General features: G+C 40.9%; 1 protein-coding gene across 3 annotated transcripts in view; it reads left to right on the top strand.

Annotated features, from left to right (window-relative positions):
• The window catches only part of ENTPD5 (ectonucleoside triphosphate diphosphohydrolase 5 (inactive)), a 21,602-nt gene extending 2,806 nt beyond the window's left edge, over positions 1 to 18,796 (top strand). For all 3 annotated transcript variants that reach the window (XM_080595495.1, XM_080595494.1, XM_080595493.1), the window contains 13 exons: positions 1,061 to 1,338; positions 2,427 to 2,506; positions 4,505 to 4,648; positions 5,032 to 5,107; positions 6,654 to 6,689; positions 7,585 to 7,673; positions 10,268 to 10,347; positions 11,879 to 11,940; positions 13,399 to 13,500; positions 14,081 to 14,221; positions 14,572 to 14,628; positions 15,630 to 15,745; positions 15,933 to 18,796. In XM_080595495.1, the coding sequence (XP_080451621.1) occupies positions 1,077 to 1,338; positions 2,427 to 2,506; positions 4,505 to 4,648; positions 5,032 to 5,107; positions 6,654 to 6,689; positions 7,585 to 7,673; positions 10,268 to 10,347; positions 11,879 to 11,940; positions 13,399 to 13,500; positions 14,081 to 14,221; positions 14,572 to 14,628; positions 15,630 to 15,745; positions 15,933 to 16,019 (1,332 nt within the window). In that variant the 5' untranslated portion in view covers positions 1,061 to 1,076 and the 3' untranslated portion in view covers positions 16,020 to 18,796. The remainder of the gene's footprint in view (positions 1 to 1,060; positions 1,339 to 2,426; positions 2,507 to 4,504; positions 4,649 to 5,031; positions 5,108 to 6,653; positions 6,690 to 7,584; positions 7,674 to 10,267; positions 10,348 to 11,878; positions 11,941 to 13,398; positions 13,501 to 14,080; positions 14,222 to 14,571; positions 14,629 to 15,629; positions 15,746 to 15,932) is intronic.

The following is an 18,796-nucleotide window of genomic DNA, read 5'->3' as shown; positions in this document are numbered from 1 at the left end:
AGGGGTAAGCCCATGTCTGATGGGCTGATTGCACCCTCTGTGTGCTGAACGCTCTGGGTGGATGTCAGTGCAGGTGATATGGCACAAGGTGGGGCATCTGGCCGTGTGCTCATTTCTGCTGCTAATGTGCAAACCCCCCTGTTTAACTGGGTGAATGATGAGCCCTATCGTTTTTGTGCCCATGTCTTTCCTTTGTTAGCATTTCCTAGTAAAAGTATATGCAAAGAGTTGCATGTTAACAGAAAGGAGGAATAGTTGTTGTACCTGGATATCCAGTATTGTGTCATGCACCTTACTAGAAGCTGATGTTAAAAGCTATCTAAGTAACCTGGGTGTTCAGGGCAACTGGTCCAGGCATCAATGTGAGTTAGGTTGTTGTTTTCTAATTCTGAGAATGAAAACTGTGTCAGAAGAAGACAATGAATAAACAAAATGAAGGCAGAAATGAGAAGTGTGAAAAATACTGAGATGCAGAGCCGAGGTGCACATCGCAGATCAGTCCCTCTTGTGCAGCACAGGCTTTTCCTGGGGACCAGGATGCTGCTGGAAGGATATGCCCTCGCTCCATGCACTGATCTCTCTCAGCAGCTGTTCATAGCCTGAGATGAAATTCTCTTTGTTTGTCTGAATAACACTTGTGTTCTGCCACGGCGTCTCATGCGTGTAAATATTAGGGCAAAGGGGTTCTGCCCTGAGCTTTTCTTTCATGATATTTCTGTTCAGATAACGTTTGGGCTTTTTGGAGTTTCTGGGGGCCGTAAATATTAAGAACCTTCAAGCTAAGTTGAAAAATTGTATAAGTAAAGTGAGAACTAGAAATATGAGGTGGGGGGATGACTTTGACTCTTCTGCATTTGGGAAGTGGAGAAACCTTTTCTCTGAAAGAACAAATCACTTACATGCAGTTGTAGCACCAAAATACAGTAAGTAACATCTGTTGGATGAGGTGCTGAAAAGCATTTTTCTTTCCAAAATATACGTGTACAGACAGAACTTTTTCTACAGACTTTGTTAGGAGAGGGCTCTTGGTAATTTTTGTTCCTTTTTTTTTTCTTTACAGGAACTACTCCAGCTCTATGATTGCTGATCCATGCTTGACTGCCTCAAGTGGATCTGGCAGGATGGCATCTTCCAGACTCTCCATCCTTCTAGCACTGGTGTTTTCTTCTTTTTCCTTTGTTCTTTCCCATTCAAACAGAGTGATGTGGTTCCAGGATCTCTTTCCACCTAATGTGTGCCCTATAAATGCAAAGGCCAACACTTTTTATGGCATAATGTTTGACGCAGGAAGCACTGGAACACGGATTCATATTTACACCTTTGTGCAGAAGAGCCCAGGTAAGACCCTGTGTCAGTCTGCACCTTGAATTATATCAAGGAATACTTAAATTTTACATATCTGTATATGTCATATTTTATAGCAAATTAAAATCATTAAATTAAAGAGCTATAACCACCAAGGGTGCAGAGGTACTCAAGCTGGCTGCACGTGTAGCAGCCCACAAGAGGATGAATTAGCTTGGGGACAGTGAGTCAGCGAATTTGCAGTGGTTAAAGGCTAGTGGTGAGACTGCCAACAAGCCCTTCAGGGCCACACGTAGTACCTGTGTGGCTTCACATGAGTTCAGTGTTAGCTGGGAAAGGCTGGTACAATGTCCAGCTCTCAGGGACTCACCCTGACTTGTTGTACACAGTACTCGGGGATAGCTTGTAGACCCAAGCTGCTCTGGGAGCAATGGTCACGTTTGTTTGGCTTTGCAGCCAAATGCCTGAGGCCAGTCAGCTCTGTTCAGCTGTCCCTGTGTTTGTGAGCTGGATGAATCACTTCAGGATAGTCAGGAGCTGATTGTATGTGCCTTAATAAGAATTAATATTTCACAATTAGCTTGGAGACAGAAAGGGAAAGAAATTTCATTAGGATTAGGCAATAGTCATACTACATTGCATTTGTGAACCAGAAATTATAGCAAAATGAACATACTTACCATAGAATTATAGAAGGGTTTTAGAAGGTTTAGAAGGGACCTTAGAAGACCATCTAGTTCCAACCCCCTGCCACCGGCAGGACACCTTCCACTAGACCAGGTTACTCAAAGCCCCATCCAACCTGGCCTTAAACACTTCCAGGGATGGGGCATTCACAATTTCTCTGGGCAACATTCTAATTAGAACAATGTGTTAACATAGAATTATAACTTCTAATTATAACAATGTGTTCATAATAAATTGATCGTGAATGTGGAAGATATAAGGGTAGTGTTCTGTTAGATATGTTTGTGAAATGAAGGAGCAGTGTTTGTTTTGGGAAGGAAATAGCATTTGCAAAGGGAAATCAAGGATAGTCACTTTACCAATGTTGAAGACAACTAAGTTAAAGAAAAAGATTTGAGTTGTTGACTGCTTTGTGTAATGTTTCATTTGTGCAGAAAACCTTCCAGAGCTGGAAGGAGAGATCTTTGAGTCTGTGAAGCCAGGCCTTTCTGCCTATGCTGATCAGCCTGAAAAGGTAAGGCTCTCCCTCAATCCCTGTGAGCTGATCTTGCTTCTACTAACATCAGCTGGACTCTATCAAGCAGTTCAAATATTGCTAATTGTAATTGCTGGGAGTCAAGAAAAAGTGTAAAGGTCTCTCTGCTGTCTCTCTAAATCTATTGCTCTACTTCTGTGAATCATTTCTTAAACAGTGAAATGGGAGCTGTTACTTTACATATTTCATCAGTGGAATGATGACTTGATTAATTGCTTAAATGCTAGATCTAACTAGACTGTATGCCTTTGAGAATTTCAAAGAGATAGTTATTTTTGGTTCTAGCAGCATCCATTTTCAGTATTTATTTCCCCTGTAGCTACCCCAAATAAAAGTAAACATATATTCCTGTCTCATATACTAATAATTTTCTCAGTTTTTACTTTTGGCTGAGGTTTTCAGTGCTAGTCACTTTTCAAAAGGGGCATATCTTGTTTTGATTTCTTTGAGAGGTTAGTACTGTTGGGTTTTTCATTTTTAGTCTTGTTACACTGACTAGCAAATAGGATTATTTTCTCTGACTGCTGAAAATGTTTAACTTTTTGTGTATATAGTCGTATTTACAGAAGTTATTTTTTGTTAAGCAGTTAGGCAGAAGGGTAAGAGTCAAAATGCAATTAGCTGGTTAAGTCAGGCCTTAATATTTTCAAAGTGTATTCTCTGCCCTTGTCACCAGACTTTCACTAATTTGTTTGTTTTGATTCTTAGCTGTTATCTTGGAAGCCATTGCACAGTGATATGTAGGACTCAATTCATTCATGATCAGTTCAGGTATTTGACCACCATTTTAGCTGAATAATGATTTTGCTATGGGCAGTTACTGTTCTACTGCCTTAGGACTTTCAATTTCTTGTTCATGTGTGGAACTTTTCAAAACACAGCTGGACAGTTCCATCTTCCACAATCAGATGTCTTAATTAGTATATTAATTTAGAATTGTAGTAAGAAATTTAAGTTAGGTGCAGCCCTCTTTATTTTCAAATGTGAATGGTTGTGAATTCAATACACGTGTTCCAGGCCACTCCGTTGGATCAGAAGTCAGAAATGACCAGCAAGGCAAAAAGAGCTAAAAGAATCCTGCTGTGATACACAGGGCCAGTCCTGAACTAAGTTGCCATTTTCCAGATTCCCTGTGCTGACAGCAAGCTCTTTCACAAGCTAAAGGAGGTGTCAGGGAAGTGATAGATTAGATCCTGTCCCTTGTGTGCTTTAGCAGTCTCAGAGCTGGGGGTTAGCTTAGGGAGAGCTGCAGGTTTCTCAGTTTTCTTAGCTGCATTCAGTGCTGCGGGAATTTGAGTGCAAAATGTTGGGAAAGAGTGAATGGCTTTTAGATTTTTTTTTTTTTAATTTTGATGAGATCTCCCATGATTTCACTAAATTGTCTTGTTTATTGGGTAGGAGAGGAGAAATATCTTCCCCAAAAGACACTTCTAGAAATTTCACAGGACGGTGTTTATTGCTAATGCCAAACTGTAATTATTAGAGCAGTGTAACTAATTAGGAGGCCAGTAGTGATGCCTGTGCCTCATGTGGTAACCTCTCTACAGCTGTCATTATAATTAAACTACTTTCTGTGGGCTCACTTGGAATTCTTATATTGCATTTACTGAAATGTACAGACATTCCCCCTGACTTTTGCAGCTTCAGTCAGTAATTGCACCATTTAGTTTCATCATACTGCAAGAAGTCTAGGTTTGTCGGATACTCGGTTCCCTTGCCTCCCTCCATTCTCTCAAGAAATACTTTCCACAAATTAATTCAATTCCATCTCTCAATATATATATGACCTTAAAATGCGGATATTCCTCTCCTTGTTTGAGATGCCTAGCACAGTTTTTATGCTTCTTTTGGTTGTGGGTGAGATATTTTCTACTACTGAATACTGGTTTTACTAGTTTTGAGGGGGAATTGGGAGGGTCATTTTCTGATGGCCTGTAGGAGGAAACTGTAAGTAAAACAACTTCTTTTTCCTTATAGGGTGCTGAAACTGTCAAAAGATTGCTGGACATGGCCATAGATGCTGTGCCTCCTCATCTCTGGAAGAAGACCCCAGTAGTGTTAAAAGCCACAGCTGGACTGCGTCTCCTGTCAGAGGAGAAGGCTCAGGCTCTACTTTTAGAGGTAATACTAAGGTCTCTTGGTGCAATAGTATTGCTCTCCCTGTTTCATCTTTCATGCTTCAGTCCTCCAGTCTGTTTACCATCAGCAAATTTCAGCTATGAAAACTGATTAATCCCGTGACAGTCTGTAAAGTCTGTGAGTTTCATGCTTTCTTATATAGTTCTGAAATCCTTTTGCTTTGATGTGGATAGGAGGCATAGGGAGACAGACCTAGGATACTTGTTTCTTTCTTTACTGGCCCTTTTACTGGAAGAGGAAGAATTTTGTCTACCACACACTCCTGTCTTACTTTCTACTGCTGCGAAAAAGAAAACTTTCTGTCACTGTCAGAGCAGAACAAGACTCTTCAGACCAAGGCAGTGAATCATTATTTCTTTCTTCAGGTGAAAGAAGTCTTTGAGGAATCACCATTTCTTGTTCCAGAGAACAGTGTTAGCATCATGGATGGTTCTTATGAAGGTACGTTTTAGAAGGAGGAAAAAGTGAAAGCAAAGAGGAATGGGGGAGAGAGCAAGAGCAAGCAAGAGAAAGATCATATGAATGTGAGAGGGAGAGATAAATGGTCACCTAAACTGGGGGAAAGAAGAAAAGGTTTCTAGCCCCACACACAGAGGTTTATGAGTTAGCTAGGTGAAGGTTCCTCCAAAACCTTCTAAGGTTCCAGTTCAGAACCTCATCTTCAGAATAAGTATGCAGGCTAACCAGTGGAAGCCTGTTTGTGGTCATTGTGGTCCACTTCTGAAAGATTACATGATGGATATCAGCAAGCTAGGAAGCTTATGGAAAGCGCCTAGTAAATTTTGCAATGTCAGCATTAAAAATAATCTGTTACAATTATCAATTTTGAGGTAAGGTTGGAAGCATTGTGACTATTAGAGAAGAATGAAGGACAATTGCCAAGTATTAAAAAAATAGAAATCTAAATAGGTGATAGAATTATAATAATAAAAATCAGATTGCAAAAATGCAGCTAATAAAGTAACAGAGGAAATAATCTAAAATACAAGAAAAGTTTTAGGCTTGGACTGAGTGATAATTAGTAAATGAATTTGCAGTGCAGAACAGGCCAATGTTGCATTTTGGCTACATATCCAGTTTTAGTACCTTGGAGAACAGTCAGGTAATAATTTTGTATGAATGTCTGATAAGAGCCATCTGTGATGTTACATTCAGTTCTGAACACTTCGTTACGGCAGATATATTGCCAGTTGGAAGGTGTTCAGAGAAAGTAGAAAGAATTATCATGAAGCTTAAACAACCAATGCATGGAGAAAGATTAAAGAGCAAAATCTGTCCATATGGGCCAAGAGGAAAAGAGGAGGAACATAAAAGTCTGCAAGTATTGGATGAAGCATGGTGTAATGCACAGTATGCCACTAGGACTAACAGATGAAGTGTATATCAGGGAGAAGTGGGGCATTAACAGGGAGCAGGACCAATGAGGCATAATAGAGCACAGTATAGCTTGCCAAGGTTTATTTAAAAATCCTACCTCTTGTGCTGTCACGTTTGCCAGTGTTTGGGTGATAATCACCCCATCATCAAGAAAGCTGCTGGAGTCCAAGAGGAGTTGTTTGTGTTCTACTGGTTGCTACTGTTTTTAGTGTAATCACACAAACCACAACATATAAACACAGAGCAGTGTCCATGCAACTTTCAGATTAGGAATTGAAATGCTGACAAAAAAATGCCCAAGGAAACTTGTACATTGTGTCAGCTCATTGCTTCTCTGTGTATTGTTTTGATATTAGAAGTGATTTTTCTGCATGCTGCAGTTGCACAGATACTAGGAGTGTTCTACTTATCCCACCTTATGAGCTTTTAATACATCAATAATGAATCACATCACTGTTTTGTAAGTTTGAATGAAAGAAATCTTGGAGTGGTTACATTACATTACCTGGAAATCATTGCTAAATAAATAATGTGGAGTGGTGTTAAGAGTGAGCAGGAGGTCAGGAGAGTATTCAGTAGTGATTTTTTTTTTCCTTTTCACTCTTTGCAGGAATTTTAGCCTGGATCACTGTGAACTTTTTGACAGGTAGCTAATTCTGTATAATATCTGTCTCTAAATATGAACTTGAGTCTCTTCTGCAATGGTGATCACCCTAAGTTCCTCTGCCTTGGTTGCTTTACCTTCCTTTTCCTTCACACTGTGGCACAATGCAAAAGCAGTGGATTGTCTTGGGCAAACTGTGTCTCAGAGGCTGAGCCACAGCTGTGGCAAGAAGAAGGCATCTTGATCCAGAAGGTGCCAGGAATTATTCAGGACTGGGAGGCACTGGCAAGCTGTAATGTATGTAGGGGGTTGGTACTGCAGTCTGCCAGAAGGTGGGAAACAGGGTTTTACAACGTTCTTCATTCCAGTGGGAACTATGCAACAAACATGGTGTAACAGGGAACACCATGGTGCTTTAACCCTGTTGGCTCTAGGAAGTTCTGAGAGTGCAATCTAGTGAAGAGAAAAAAAAAAATCAGTACTGCAGTATACACATGAGCAAGCAAAAAAAAAAAAAAAGCTATTCTGGGTGAAGACAAATGATAATAGCTGGTCTGCTCTTATTGTACCCTTTTTCTCCTACTGTTCTTCACCAGCTGTATGGTAGTTACAGAATTTATGTACTCTGCAGCAGTCTTCTACAGGAGATATTTTGTCTCTTGCTTTTCAGCCTTTGCTGCATACCAAAAAATCTATCTGCTTTTGTCTCTTCGGAGGTGAAATTGGAATCAAGGGAAAAAAAATCCCATGAATTTTTCTTAATGCCTTCTTTTTGCCAGCTTTTTCTCTGTGATGGTTTTTGTCTTTGAAGGCCAGCGCAGCCTTCCTGTTTTTCTGTGCCAACGTGTTAACATTCTGGTTGCCTGAACATCCATGCAGTATCCACATTTTAGCATTTTGCCACTTTGGGGTGTTCTGAGCATGATGTTGTTTGCAGGGCAGCTGTCTGGCCAGAACCAGCACACTGTTGGGACCCTGGACTTGGGAGGAGCCTCAACACAAATCACATTTCTGCCGCGGTTCGAGGTGAGGAGTGGTTACAAGCGAGTGGGTCAGGACCTCAAGGCCAGTGGGGAGACCTGGGCACTGCTGTGCTCTGTGCTTTCGTTTTGTCAGCACTGGCACAAGCAGAGCATCTGTGATGTACTGAACATCTGTACGCTTTGACATCAGCAGTTGGCTGATAGGCTCTTGCAGACAGAGGAGCCTGGATAAGGAGGAAGGAAAAAGTAAGCAAATAGGTAAAACTAAAGAGAAACAGCTTTTGTTTTCTAGACCCAGGCTGGGAAAGCCCATTGAATGCAGATAATTACTTCGCATTCGATGAATGTAGCACATTTCCAGGATTATTCTTGCATTTTACAATAAATTTAGGATCTCTTCTGAGTTATTTTTTTTTTCCATTCTAGTCTGGTAGCAGATCCTCACTAAAAAGTATTATGGGGAGGTTGCGATGGAGCAAATGTTCTTGTTTATAATAGCACAACCAACTCCTCTTTTTCTTATTTACTCTCATTTCCTGTGAGAATTCCCATCTCGGTCCCACAGTGCATCTCTGCTGGATTTGTCAGAAATTCTGTATCTCTTTAGAAACAGTTTCAACTGGGATCCAAGTCTGAAGTTTGCTTGAAAAGATTATGTGGATGTTAAGCAGTGGAAGGGCAGTATAGCATTCTGTACCTCAGTGTTGTCATTGTTACCAAGTAGTTTAACATATTTTGTTTACAGGAATTGAAATTCTCCAACAGGTGTTTGGGGACCACAAAGCACATGGTTTTCATATCGGGATATTTTAGTTCTGCTGTGGTGGGTCATGTTGAAACCTGATGTGCAACCTTATCGTGTTCAGCAGAGCCTCTAGGACGCTGGGCTTGTCCTCTGTTTTGTGTTGATAACACCAGCTGAAGTGGGCACTGGACCAACAGGAAAGAGTGTTGCATGTCAGGGGTTTAGAGACTAAATGGAGCTGTGAAGCATGCTGGACTGCAGCTCAGGATTCAAACTTCTTACAGTCTTGCAGGAAAAGGCCTTAAGGGTTTGCTACTGCAGGACCAATGGTGTGAATTAGTAGAGCATATGCCTGCTTCTAGCCTCTATTGTCAAGTTCACACCAAAAAGCACACAGACAGCTCAGGATGTTTCTGAAGAGCTTTGCCCATCTGACAGAACTTTGTCCTTTGATTTGCTGAGGCTTTTTTCCCTTCTATAATCTGAGGCAGTTGCATGTTTGCTCTTGAATTATTTTAGACAAAACACTGTAATACTAGGAGATTCATTAATGAAATACAGGTTTACAGGTAAATAGAGGACATATAATGGTAACTGTAAGGAGCTGGTTTTAAAATCTTATTAGGGTTTTTATGGTTTGGCTATTGCCAAAGTTAAAAGCAATTAAAAAAAAACACCGTAATCATCTGGCTGGTTGCCTGCCTCATTTGGGGAGTGTGTGAAGATTTCAACGTTTTCTTGAAAGCAAGGGTTAGAAGACAGTTGTTTATCCAAACATTTTTTTTCACCACTCTCCTTTTAAAAAGTTTTTGTGATGTAAGGTTTAGGAACAGAACTCAAAATTTGGCAAGATCTGGATGTGTTGGGTCCAGGATGTCACTGACGCTCCTATGCACCCTATCTACCCAAGGACCAAAATAAGCTTCGGTTCGTATCTGTACAGGAGAGATTTAAGCTAAATACTGCCAAATCTCTTTCAGCTTCAGGCAGGCTTCTGTCTAGGACTCTATGATTGCAGATCTGGCTTTTGCTGTATCTGCTTCCTTGAATGGCAGCAGCAGGAACTGTGAAGGTTCAGTCCTCTCAGGTTCTGCTGCTTGGCCCAGAATAGCAGAGTGACTGATAGGAAAGCACAGTGCCAAGAAGGGATGGGAAGATGAGGTCCCTAGCAGAGGAAAGACACAAACTGGGATTGAGGCCTCAGGGACTGGAAAAGAGAAAGGAACAGCACACGAGTCTGAAACTGGTTCAGATTTACTGAATGTGAGAGTCAGTCTGGCAAGGAAATAGGGACCAGTGGGGCAGAGGTGCACACAGAGGGAACGCTGAAAGGAAGACTGGAGGTGGTGAAATAAGAGCTTAGTTTAGAGGGAAGCACTTAAACCAGGAGGTAAAGCAGCACTAAGACTGGGAGTGAGTAGCCACAGTGTTTCTTTAAGTATCAGTCAAATTGCTAAACTTGGGAAAAATCTGGCATATACTTTACTTGGCTTTTATTATTTTTAGTTCCTGAATTGAGATCTCTAGTCTGACTTGGAAAAGTTTACAATGCTAGTGCAGCTGATTGCAGTGGGGACTCTGTGTATATACAGACAAGCAGAGAAGTACTCTGAAAAAATCAGGTATCCTGAATTAGAAAATATTTTCATCCTGATCTGTTTCACTTCCCCATTATACATTGCAGTAACACAAAGATGCACATAAATAAACTCAGTGTTAAATATTGCAAATATTACAGCGGTGGGCACCACTGGAAAACTGTTTTTTGTTTTCAAAGCAGATCAGATGAGCATGCAGTAAACCCTATGGGTATATCTGTGATATTTCATCAGTTATTTATTTTTTGTTGCATAATCAAAACTAAAAGATTTTTTCTTCTGCTTAATTTTTAGGAAACTTTGAAGGAAAGCCCTGGGGATTTTCTTACCTCATTTGAAATGTTTAATAGCACCTACAAGCTCTATACCCACAGGTGAGGAGCAAAAAGGCTGCTGTCTCCAGTGGGAGAATCAATCTCTCTGCAGCCCCTGAGATAACCAGAAATGTCTGTGTTATTCTATGACCAGCTGCTGGGACCGTGACTTTACTAGATTTCTTATCTGCTTGATGTTTTAGTTGAAGTGGAACAAGACATTAGTAGACTGGAAATGTTCCAGGATTATGGTTAATATCACTGTAAGGGAATATTAGCCCATCAAATCAAGAGGACACATTATGAGTCACTATATTTAAGGGGAAGAATTCTTATTACTGGATTCAAACCAAATATTCTGGACCAAGCAGAAAGGTAGATACCGAGCCAGGAGTGAGAATTAAACCTGGTTATGTTTGGAAAGAGGACCCACCTGAGGCTATTTTTTATTCTTAGTTCCAAATAGCCCATCTCATCAGTAACTGGACAAAAATTAAAACCTAGACTGATGGAAACCAACAAGACAACCACAGGCAGCTAATACACACCATGGAGCACAACAGATTCTTGAACCATCTGAGGGAAGTCTTGGCCTGAAATAATTTAATTGTGCTTACTGAGTTAAGCTAACAAGTTTCTGAGATGTCTGCAGTGATATCCAGAGAGTTTACCTGCATGACTTATAGTCCAGTGAGAACTCAACCATGTATAGCAGAGAATCGGTCTCAGCCCATGACTAGTGGGGTGAAGAATATCATCTCAGTTAATTGCAGAATATGTTTACTTGACGGCAAAGCTGGTTTAATAGTCTTCCTCTCCTCCTGCTTGTGTTTACCAATGTAACTGATTGCCGTATTTACCAATGCAATAAATTATATCGCTTGAAATAATTGACATTAAAAATCATCTCCTTAAAAATGAGGGAGATAAGGGTTAATTTAACCTTGATTATTCTGTAAACACTTGTATTGATGTGACTAAAGGGATTGACAGCCAAACACAGGGAAGGAAATCAAAGGCCAACAGGTTTTTAATCTAACTGCACTGTTAAAGCCAGCAATATGTAATGACATTCTCATAAAAGTTGTTCTCAGTCCTAGCTTGCAGTGAGTACAGCGGTGTTCTGTGGAGTCAGAGATGAAGGCACATCTTCCTTTTAGTGGGACATTCTGCAGTTCCGTTAGTTCTGCCCTAAGTGCACAGTCTTATTCATGTGACATAGGAATGGCCATACTACTCCCCATGCACTCCTCACATATCTTTCTTTCTCCCTTGTTTTTATGACTAATTGAATGATTGTTTTCATTTCATTTGAATGCTTTTTCAATGAATGTCTCGTAGAAATATCACACCATCTCCAATCACTTTCTGCAGTTTTAGATTTAACCGTTTTACAGCTCTGTATGTCTAGGCATTTGTACGTCTGGTACTTGGAATTGTTCAAAGGAAACTATTTTAGAGAGGGCAGAGTAGTGGGAAGCAAAGAACGGAAATCTGTTTTGGGTGTTCCACGATTTAGGAAGACAGTATTGGTGAAGCATACCAACTGTTTAAGAATTTAAACTGTAATATCTTACTTTGTTGTTTGCAGCTATTTGGGTTTTGGACTAAAAGCTGCCAGACTAGCAACTCTCGGAGCTTTGAATATGGAAGGTATGTTCAGATGACAAAACCTCTAGGATTTCTGAAGAGATGGGTAGGTTTAGTCTTGTGTCACCAGCCCATTTCCTGTGTCTTCACTTCTGTATTACATACGTGTTTTCCTGGTATAGATCTGTCCAGAAACAGCCTACCACTTTTTAAAAAGTGTCTTTTGAGAAAGCTGCTTTTCCCTACTTCCATGTTCAGCCAACAGTGAAACTGAGTGCAAATTCCAGAAATGCACACGTGGACACACAAACATCCTAAAGACACAGTCAGCCACAAATACACAGCTTTACCAGCATCCACATAAATGCAAACAGCATGAATAGGTTCTTTTCCCAAGGACTGCTGCTTAGGCCAAACCAATTCACAGGTCTTTCTGGTGTCTGCCTACCTCCTCAGGCTCCCCCAGACCTCCTTTCCTATTTACTTGTCTAGTTTAGCTTGAAGTCCACGGGCATATCACACACACCCTCACTGACTAAACCAAACACGTAGATTCTTGAGTGTTTCCAGTCTCTGACCCAGACCGTAAGTCATTCCAATACCCATGCCCAGACCTTGGGCCTTCTGTCCGGTTTCTGGCCAGGACCTGGGATTTTCCCACCTTCTGGCTTCTGACTTGCTGGATAGACAAGCTTGTGTTAATTACTGGAACAAGCGTCAGAACATACCAAAAACAGTTGGGAGTAGGGCTTAAGAAGATAGGACAGACTACAGTGACTGGTCACAGGCCTCAGTCAGAAGAGAGTGCTGAACAGGGGCTTATGATTGCCCCCCTTTATCCTTCCCTCCGTTTTCCAGTATTTGCTCTTCCCTGAACCATTTCGATCCCCTTTCTCTGCCTTTGATCCTTCCTCTAAACATCCTGTAGTAAGTTTTGCACATTCCCACAGTCACCCTCAAACATTCCAGAGAAGAATGCTTTTTCCGATGAGACCCGTGCTGGCCACAACAAACATGTTTTTTTATCAGTTACAATATTTCTGGTTAAACCTCTTCAAGGCTATATTTAGCAGTTCCTGTAGTGGCCATTGATCAGTGTCTTAAAAGTTTCTGACTTCCTTGCTCAGTTGTTTTGCCTGTGTCAGTTACGTGCTGTTTGTTAGGGTTTGTGTATATGTGTTTAATTAATTACTTCTCGTGATTGTTGTCTTCTGTGCTGATCAGCCATTATCCAGATATCCTTCTACCATTTATCTGTTGTTAACAAATGACAAGCCTAACTGCTCTGCAGCTTGCAGGACAAAATGAGTACAACTTTTCCAGACCGAGACAACACCTTAATACATAACGGTAGTTTAATTCAATTCATAGTTTATGGCAATCTATCAATTCAGATTTCCTTACTTTTGCTTGACAACCTTAATGAAGGTCTTTCAGCCTTTTCTTTTCTAGCTCCACACATTGATTGGCAGCTGTGTTAAATTTTATCCTTTCTGACTCTCCCCTCTGGTTTTCTTCCAGCTGCGGACGGACAAATGTTCCGCAGTTCTTGTTTGCCAAAGCAATTGGAAGCAGAGTGGCACTTTGGGGGAGTGAAGTACCGGTATGGTGGCAACAAAGAAGGTAAAATAAGGCAATGTGATTTCTTGTAAGACAAATCTTTTTCTTAAAGATACTATCCCTAATGCTGCAAACAGCACATGAAGCTGCTCCTATCAGTGGGTAGAACAGACCCATTTAGTGACTGACATTGCTTTGCCTTACAGTGGGGTGGAACACAATTGCTGAGCTGCAGATTTGGTGTGTGTGGAGTGGACTGATAAATTACAACATGATGGGGAAGGAAAGTAAAGTTTTATCTAGCAAGTGGTAGTAAATGTAAATGAGATTCTGCTGACCGCAGAACGTAACAATGGGAGCTTTGCCTGAGGCAGAGGAAGCTTTTCATGCACCTACTCTAGTATGCTCAACGCACCTTTCATATTGCTACGAGCTACTCTAACCAGTTTCACCTGATGATGGTGATACGGAGGCCTTGCTGCATGCAGGTGTCATATGGGATTATGGAGAGGATACCTAAGCTCTTCTCACCTCTTCTGATTATTTAATCCCTGCTTCTTCCCTTTTTAATCCTATTGCCAGTGATTCTTCCATCTGCTGGATGTGCCTCTTTAGCTCACCCTGACTGTGTTTGTCCTGACAGGAGAAACAGGATTCAAGCCTTGCTACTTGGAAGTACTTAAGGTTGTCAAAGGGAAACTGCACCAACCAGATGAGATTCGTGGAAGCTCCTTCTATGCTTTCTCCTATTACTATGATCGAGCAGTTGACACCAACCTAATTGGTAATTGGTTTCGGGTAATCTATTAAATGCAAGTATGTCAACCAGAAGGTAGCACCCTGGAGACTGGAGCTGTGGGGAGCAGGGAAAAGGAAGGGGAAGCAGGGAAAGAAGAAATGCACCAAGTGCATTCAGGGAATGAACACGTATCCTTCAGCGCAGTTTTGATGTTCAGAATTTGGCAGACGAGACTTGTGCTCTGAGCTCCAGTTAGACTTTTAGCTTTGTTCTCTGTTACCAACAGATTTCACTCCTAGCACAGCATCACTGGGTTGTACTCTAGAGTCAACTTAAATGTAGAACTCAAATGTTTTCAGGTCTATGATGATGTTTTATCACCTCTTCTTTTTCAGATTATGAACAGGGAGGTGTTCTGGAAGTGAGAGATTTTGAAAGAAAAGCCAAAGAAGGTAATGGACATGAGACTTGAGATACTGCTGGGGAGGAGAGATCACTGAAAATACGTATAAGGCAGTACTTAATGTGTTTGGCTTCAAAAAAAAGATTGTTTAGCCTTTATTCCACTTCCACTCCCGTGCCTTTTGGTAGCCAACACCTCTAACTACTGCAGAAGAAAGTATTGAAGAACTGTGACAAGAGACAGTGTGTTAGCAACTTAGCAATTCTGTTCAGGAGATAAGGGAGGTAGCTGATAAACGTCAGTGCAAAGAGGCATACATTTCCTACATTTGCTATATGAAGCTCATCTGTAAAACTGCAACTCTGAGTTATTTAGAACACTGACTTCTGTTAGTCTGTCACCTTAAGTCCTTTTTAATCTCTAACAATATAGAGGAAGAGTAGAGATTGTTTAAGACAACCTCTCTGCATCTCCTTTCCTCCCCCAACCTTATTTCTGAATGCTTGCTCTAGTTTTATACCTCCTCCTTAAAAAAAAAAAAAAACAAAACACTCTCCATGCTACGTATGGCTAAACCTTTAGGTTACAGGGTAAGATAGTACCTCTCAATTATGATCATCCTTATGACAATAGCAGACCATCTTTGTCATCAGATTTGTTTAGTTATGTAGCTTAGGACTGATTTTTTCTAAAATAGGACCTAAGTTCTAATGATATTTCAGATAATTTCCCTACAAACTCAGATGACTTTGGATAGCTGTTCTTGAATGTTAGTGTAGAATCGGCTCCAGTGACTGAGAGGTTGTTTGGGCAACAGCCTCTTCCCTGTCATGCTGCTAGCATGGGTGGGTGGGTAAAGAAAACAAAATAACTGCCAGCCCAGAAGGTGGAGTCCAACTTTACAGAAGAGCTGTGTAGTATGTACCACGTGTTATATGTACCCATTAACAGAAGTGGGTGGCTTGGTTTAGTAGGTTTTAGCTTCAGGGCAGCTCAAGTGTATAATGTAGACAAAAGCTTTTTTATTTTGCTTTTTTTTATTTCCTTTAGTCTGTGATGACATGGAGAGGTACAACTCAGCAAGTCCTTTCCTCTGCATGGATCTCACATACATCACTGCTTTATTAAAGGAAGGTTTTGGATTTAGGGACAACACACTCTTACAGGTGAGAAAAAGATTTAAATCCTAAAACCGTCTTCCCCCTTTCTTTAACAATCAACATACACTAGTTCCTTTTTCTGGCTAACTACCTACCACGTCTTTCCAGTGTTGTTATGTTGTAGTTGCTGTTATCTGTGCAACCTACAACTCTAGAAAACTGTTGGGAACAACTTCCTTTTCTTCCTTCATAGTTAACAAAGAAAGTGAACAACATAGAGACAAGCTGGACTTTGGGTGCTACCTTTCACTTACTGCAGTCTCTGGGGATAACGTATTGAGCTGTGACATTCCTGTGGACTTCAGCATTTCTGAAAGTTTGACAAAGCAAATTGAAATCTCCAGGTATGTTGTTCAGCTGGAATCAGTCACAGAGTACAGCGTGGACCAAAGCTATACAACAGATCTTCACCTGGGAGTGGCATCACACATAATGAAATTATAAGTATAATTTATAATTGTGATTGTCGTAAATGATCCAGAAGCTGCCTTCTGAAAGTCAAAAAGCCTAAATTCCAGCAGAGTATCTGCAAGGGGCTCAAAGCCAGCTTTCACCAGCACATTTGTATAGCATCCCATTGCTAAAAGCACAGTATACCCGGCACATGGTGGTAAACTACAGACACATGATTTCTCCTCCTCCCTTTTATTTTAAGGCATACAGAATTGATGTTTGCTTGGGAGACATTAAATACAGACATTAAAGATGGCACCAGCAGTCATTCAGAGAAAATTGAACAACTCTGGATGCTTCCAGCCTCAGTGTTCCAAATATCCAGCTGTTAGCTTAGCTAATATGTTGCAGGAAGACTCCAGTCTTTCAGGGGGCCTGCTATAAGCACTCTTTGGGTATGATTTTCAGAAAGGTGTTGGCTGAAAAATAGGTTGTACCATACCACTTATTTCTTTAGGCAGCAGGAGTTTCTTAAGCAGCACGTGTGACCTACTGTTTGTGTTCCTACCTTTGTGCTGCCTTTACAAGTCTGTGCAGCCATACAGTATGTCCGGCAACCAGACCTGATAACTTGGTTCATTTACCATCTAGTCGTAACACACCATTGTGCTGGCACAAAACTAGGCACCACTGCCAGATAGTTAAACTCCACTGCCAAAAGAAATGTTTGTCACATTATACCCACAACGAAATTAAGGATGCATTCAGATGAAACATCTGATCTAGTAACAGCTCACTTTGCTATGACCATCTTCTATTCAACACAGAACATGTAACTTAAAGATGAATTTACCTCTCTGTTCCTAAAACTGGGGTATTACCCATGTGACTAAGGGAAGCTTATATTCACCCATGTCTTGTGATGAACACTTTGTTCCTGTCAAGCATTTGCACTTACCATATGCTACCACACACCTTTCCCAGTTCTGTGAGACACAAGACTGCCCTCACAATACCTTCCCTGCAAACTGGATTTGAAAATAACTGGTAACATCTAGCAAGGGGAGGAACTAGTGCACTCACATCCTAACGCGCCAAGGATGTTAATACTTACCAAGCAGTGGAGACTTAGAACTTTGCCTTACTGTGAACATTAGTCCTCTTCCTTGTTAGCAGTGCAAGTTTGACTATGGCTGATTAAGTTACCCCATTTTTGTATCTCAGGTTTTATGGCACTAGGATACAATGCATGCTTTTGAGTGAACAAGTTTAGTCAACAATAGGAGTCCAGGGGGTGGGGATGGAGCTGCCTGTACCTGTCCCACCTCTGACAACTTGCTGTAAATTCAGACTGTTTCTTTGAAACATGAAATGAACATCCTACCTATGCTCCTTACCAGAATCTGTTAAGAGATCCATGTTGGGAAATTCCTCAGTGCCAGACCAAACTTCTGTTCCATCTTCACTAGGAGCTTCTGTTTTAACACGAAGAAAGTTAACTGTGGAGTCCAGCCAGGATGCTGGCCTCTTCGCAAACACAAACCTTTCTTCTTCCCCGCCTTAATATTTGTCAAAACTTAGTAAAACTTAGAATACAGTTTGGTCTCAACAAGGTGACTGAAAACATATTCATTTTCTTCTGAGTGAACATTTTTCTTCACCTTTGCATTCTTGGAAAATACAAAGTAGGTTGCAGTGGTTAATAGCCAGGTGCGTTACTCCTGAAAGTTAACTCATGTAATAATCCAAAAGGCTTCCAGTCTGAGCCAGTGCTACAACACACCCTCTTACTAGATCTTGGGGCCAAGAGGCTATATGCAGTGAAGCTATATCTTAAACAGTATGACATGGTGGGACATCACATGTAAGGCACAAGGAGCAGCATATCTGCCAACTGAATATACACGAGCCCTGAGGAGTACTTACAGGTTTGGTTTTGTCTGAAGGGAGGATGCCTAGAACAAGATAGGTACCGTGTAGAATAAGCTTCTTTTCTGTGTTCTTTGCCTCAAACTCTGGTACTACAAATCCTAGGTGGGAGCATCTGCTAGCCCGTACCAAAGTTGCATTAAATCTGAATGCTCAGGGCCTTCATTTGTCAGTGGCACAATTCATTAACTGAAGCTTAACTGCTGCTCTCTATCAGGGGCTTGATGCTGCAGTCATAAGAGAAACAAAAATTCAGCTCAAACGTTTCTTTTGCAAGAAACTGCAGAATTGAGCCCCTGCTGTTTACATCTTACTAAAGGTGGGTTGAGGATACAGAGAAGCCAGTCAAGTCCTCACACTTACCCTAGTGCAATGAGATTATTTATTAGCTTAACTGAAGACTAAGCAGCCTTTTAAGGGAAGAGTTTTGCTTGCATCACTGATTTTTATCTCCTTCTTCGTAACGTCTTTTATCCTCACTAACAGGAACTGACTAGTATAATATGTGTGACTGAAGAAGCACAAGTAATGGTTTTCAGTCAAAAACTTATGTTGAATTCTTTGTGGTGTTAATTCCTGATACTGGTTAACTGTACATGTAAATCGTGCCCAGCAGCAGTACTCACTCAATGTTGTGAGTCTCAAATGTCTAACACAGGAGGCTGGTGTTTGGAACCTAAGACAGGATGTCTTGAATTTCTATTTTAGTAATTAAAGCATTTTTAACAATATTCA

The sequence above is a fragment of the Anser brachyrhynchus genome, assembly GCF_964034855.1.
Source record: "Anser brachyrhynchus genome assembly, chromosome: 5".
In the NCBI taxonomy this organism is placed as follows: domain Eukaryota; kingdom Metazoa; phylum Chordata; class Aves; order Anseriformes; family Anatidae; genus Anser; species Anser brachyrhynchus.
Note: the sequence above shows the minus strand (reverse complement) of the source record. Positions and strands in the feature narration are given on the sequence as shown.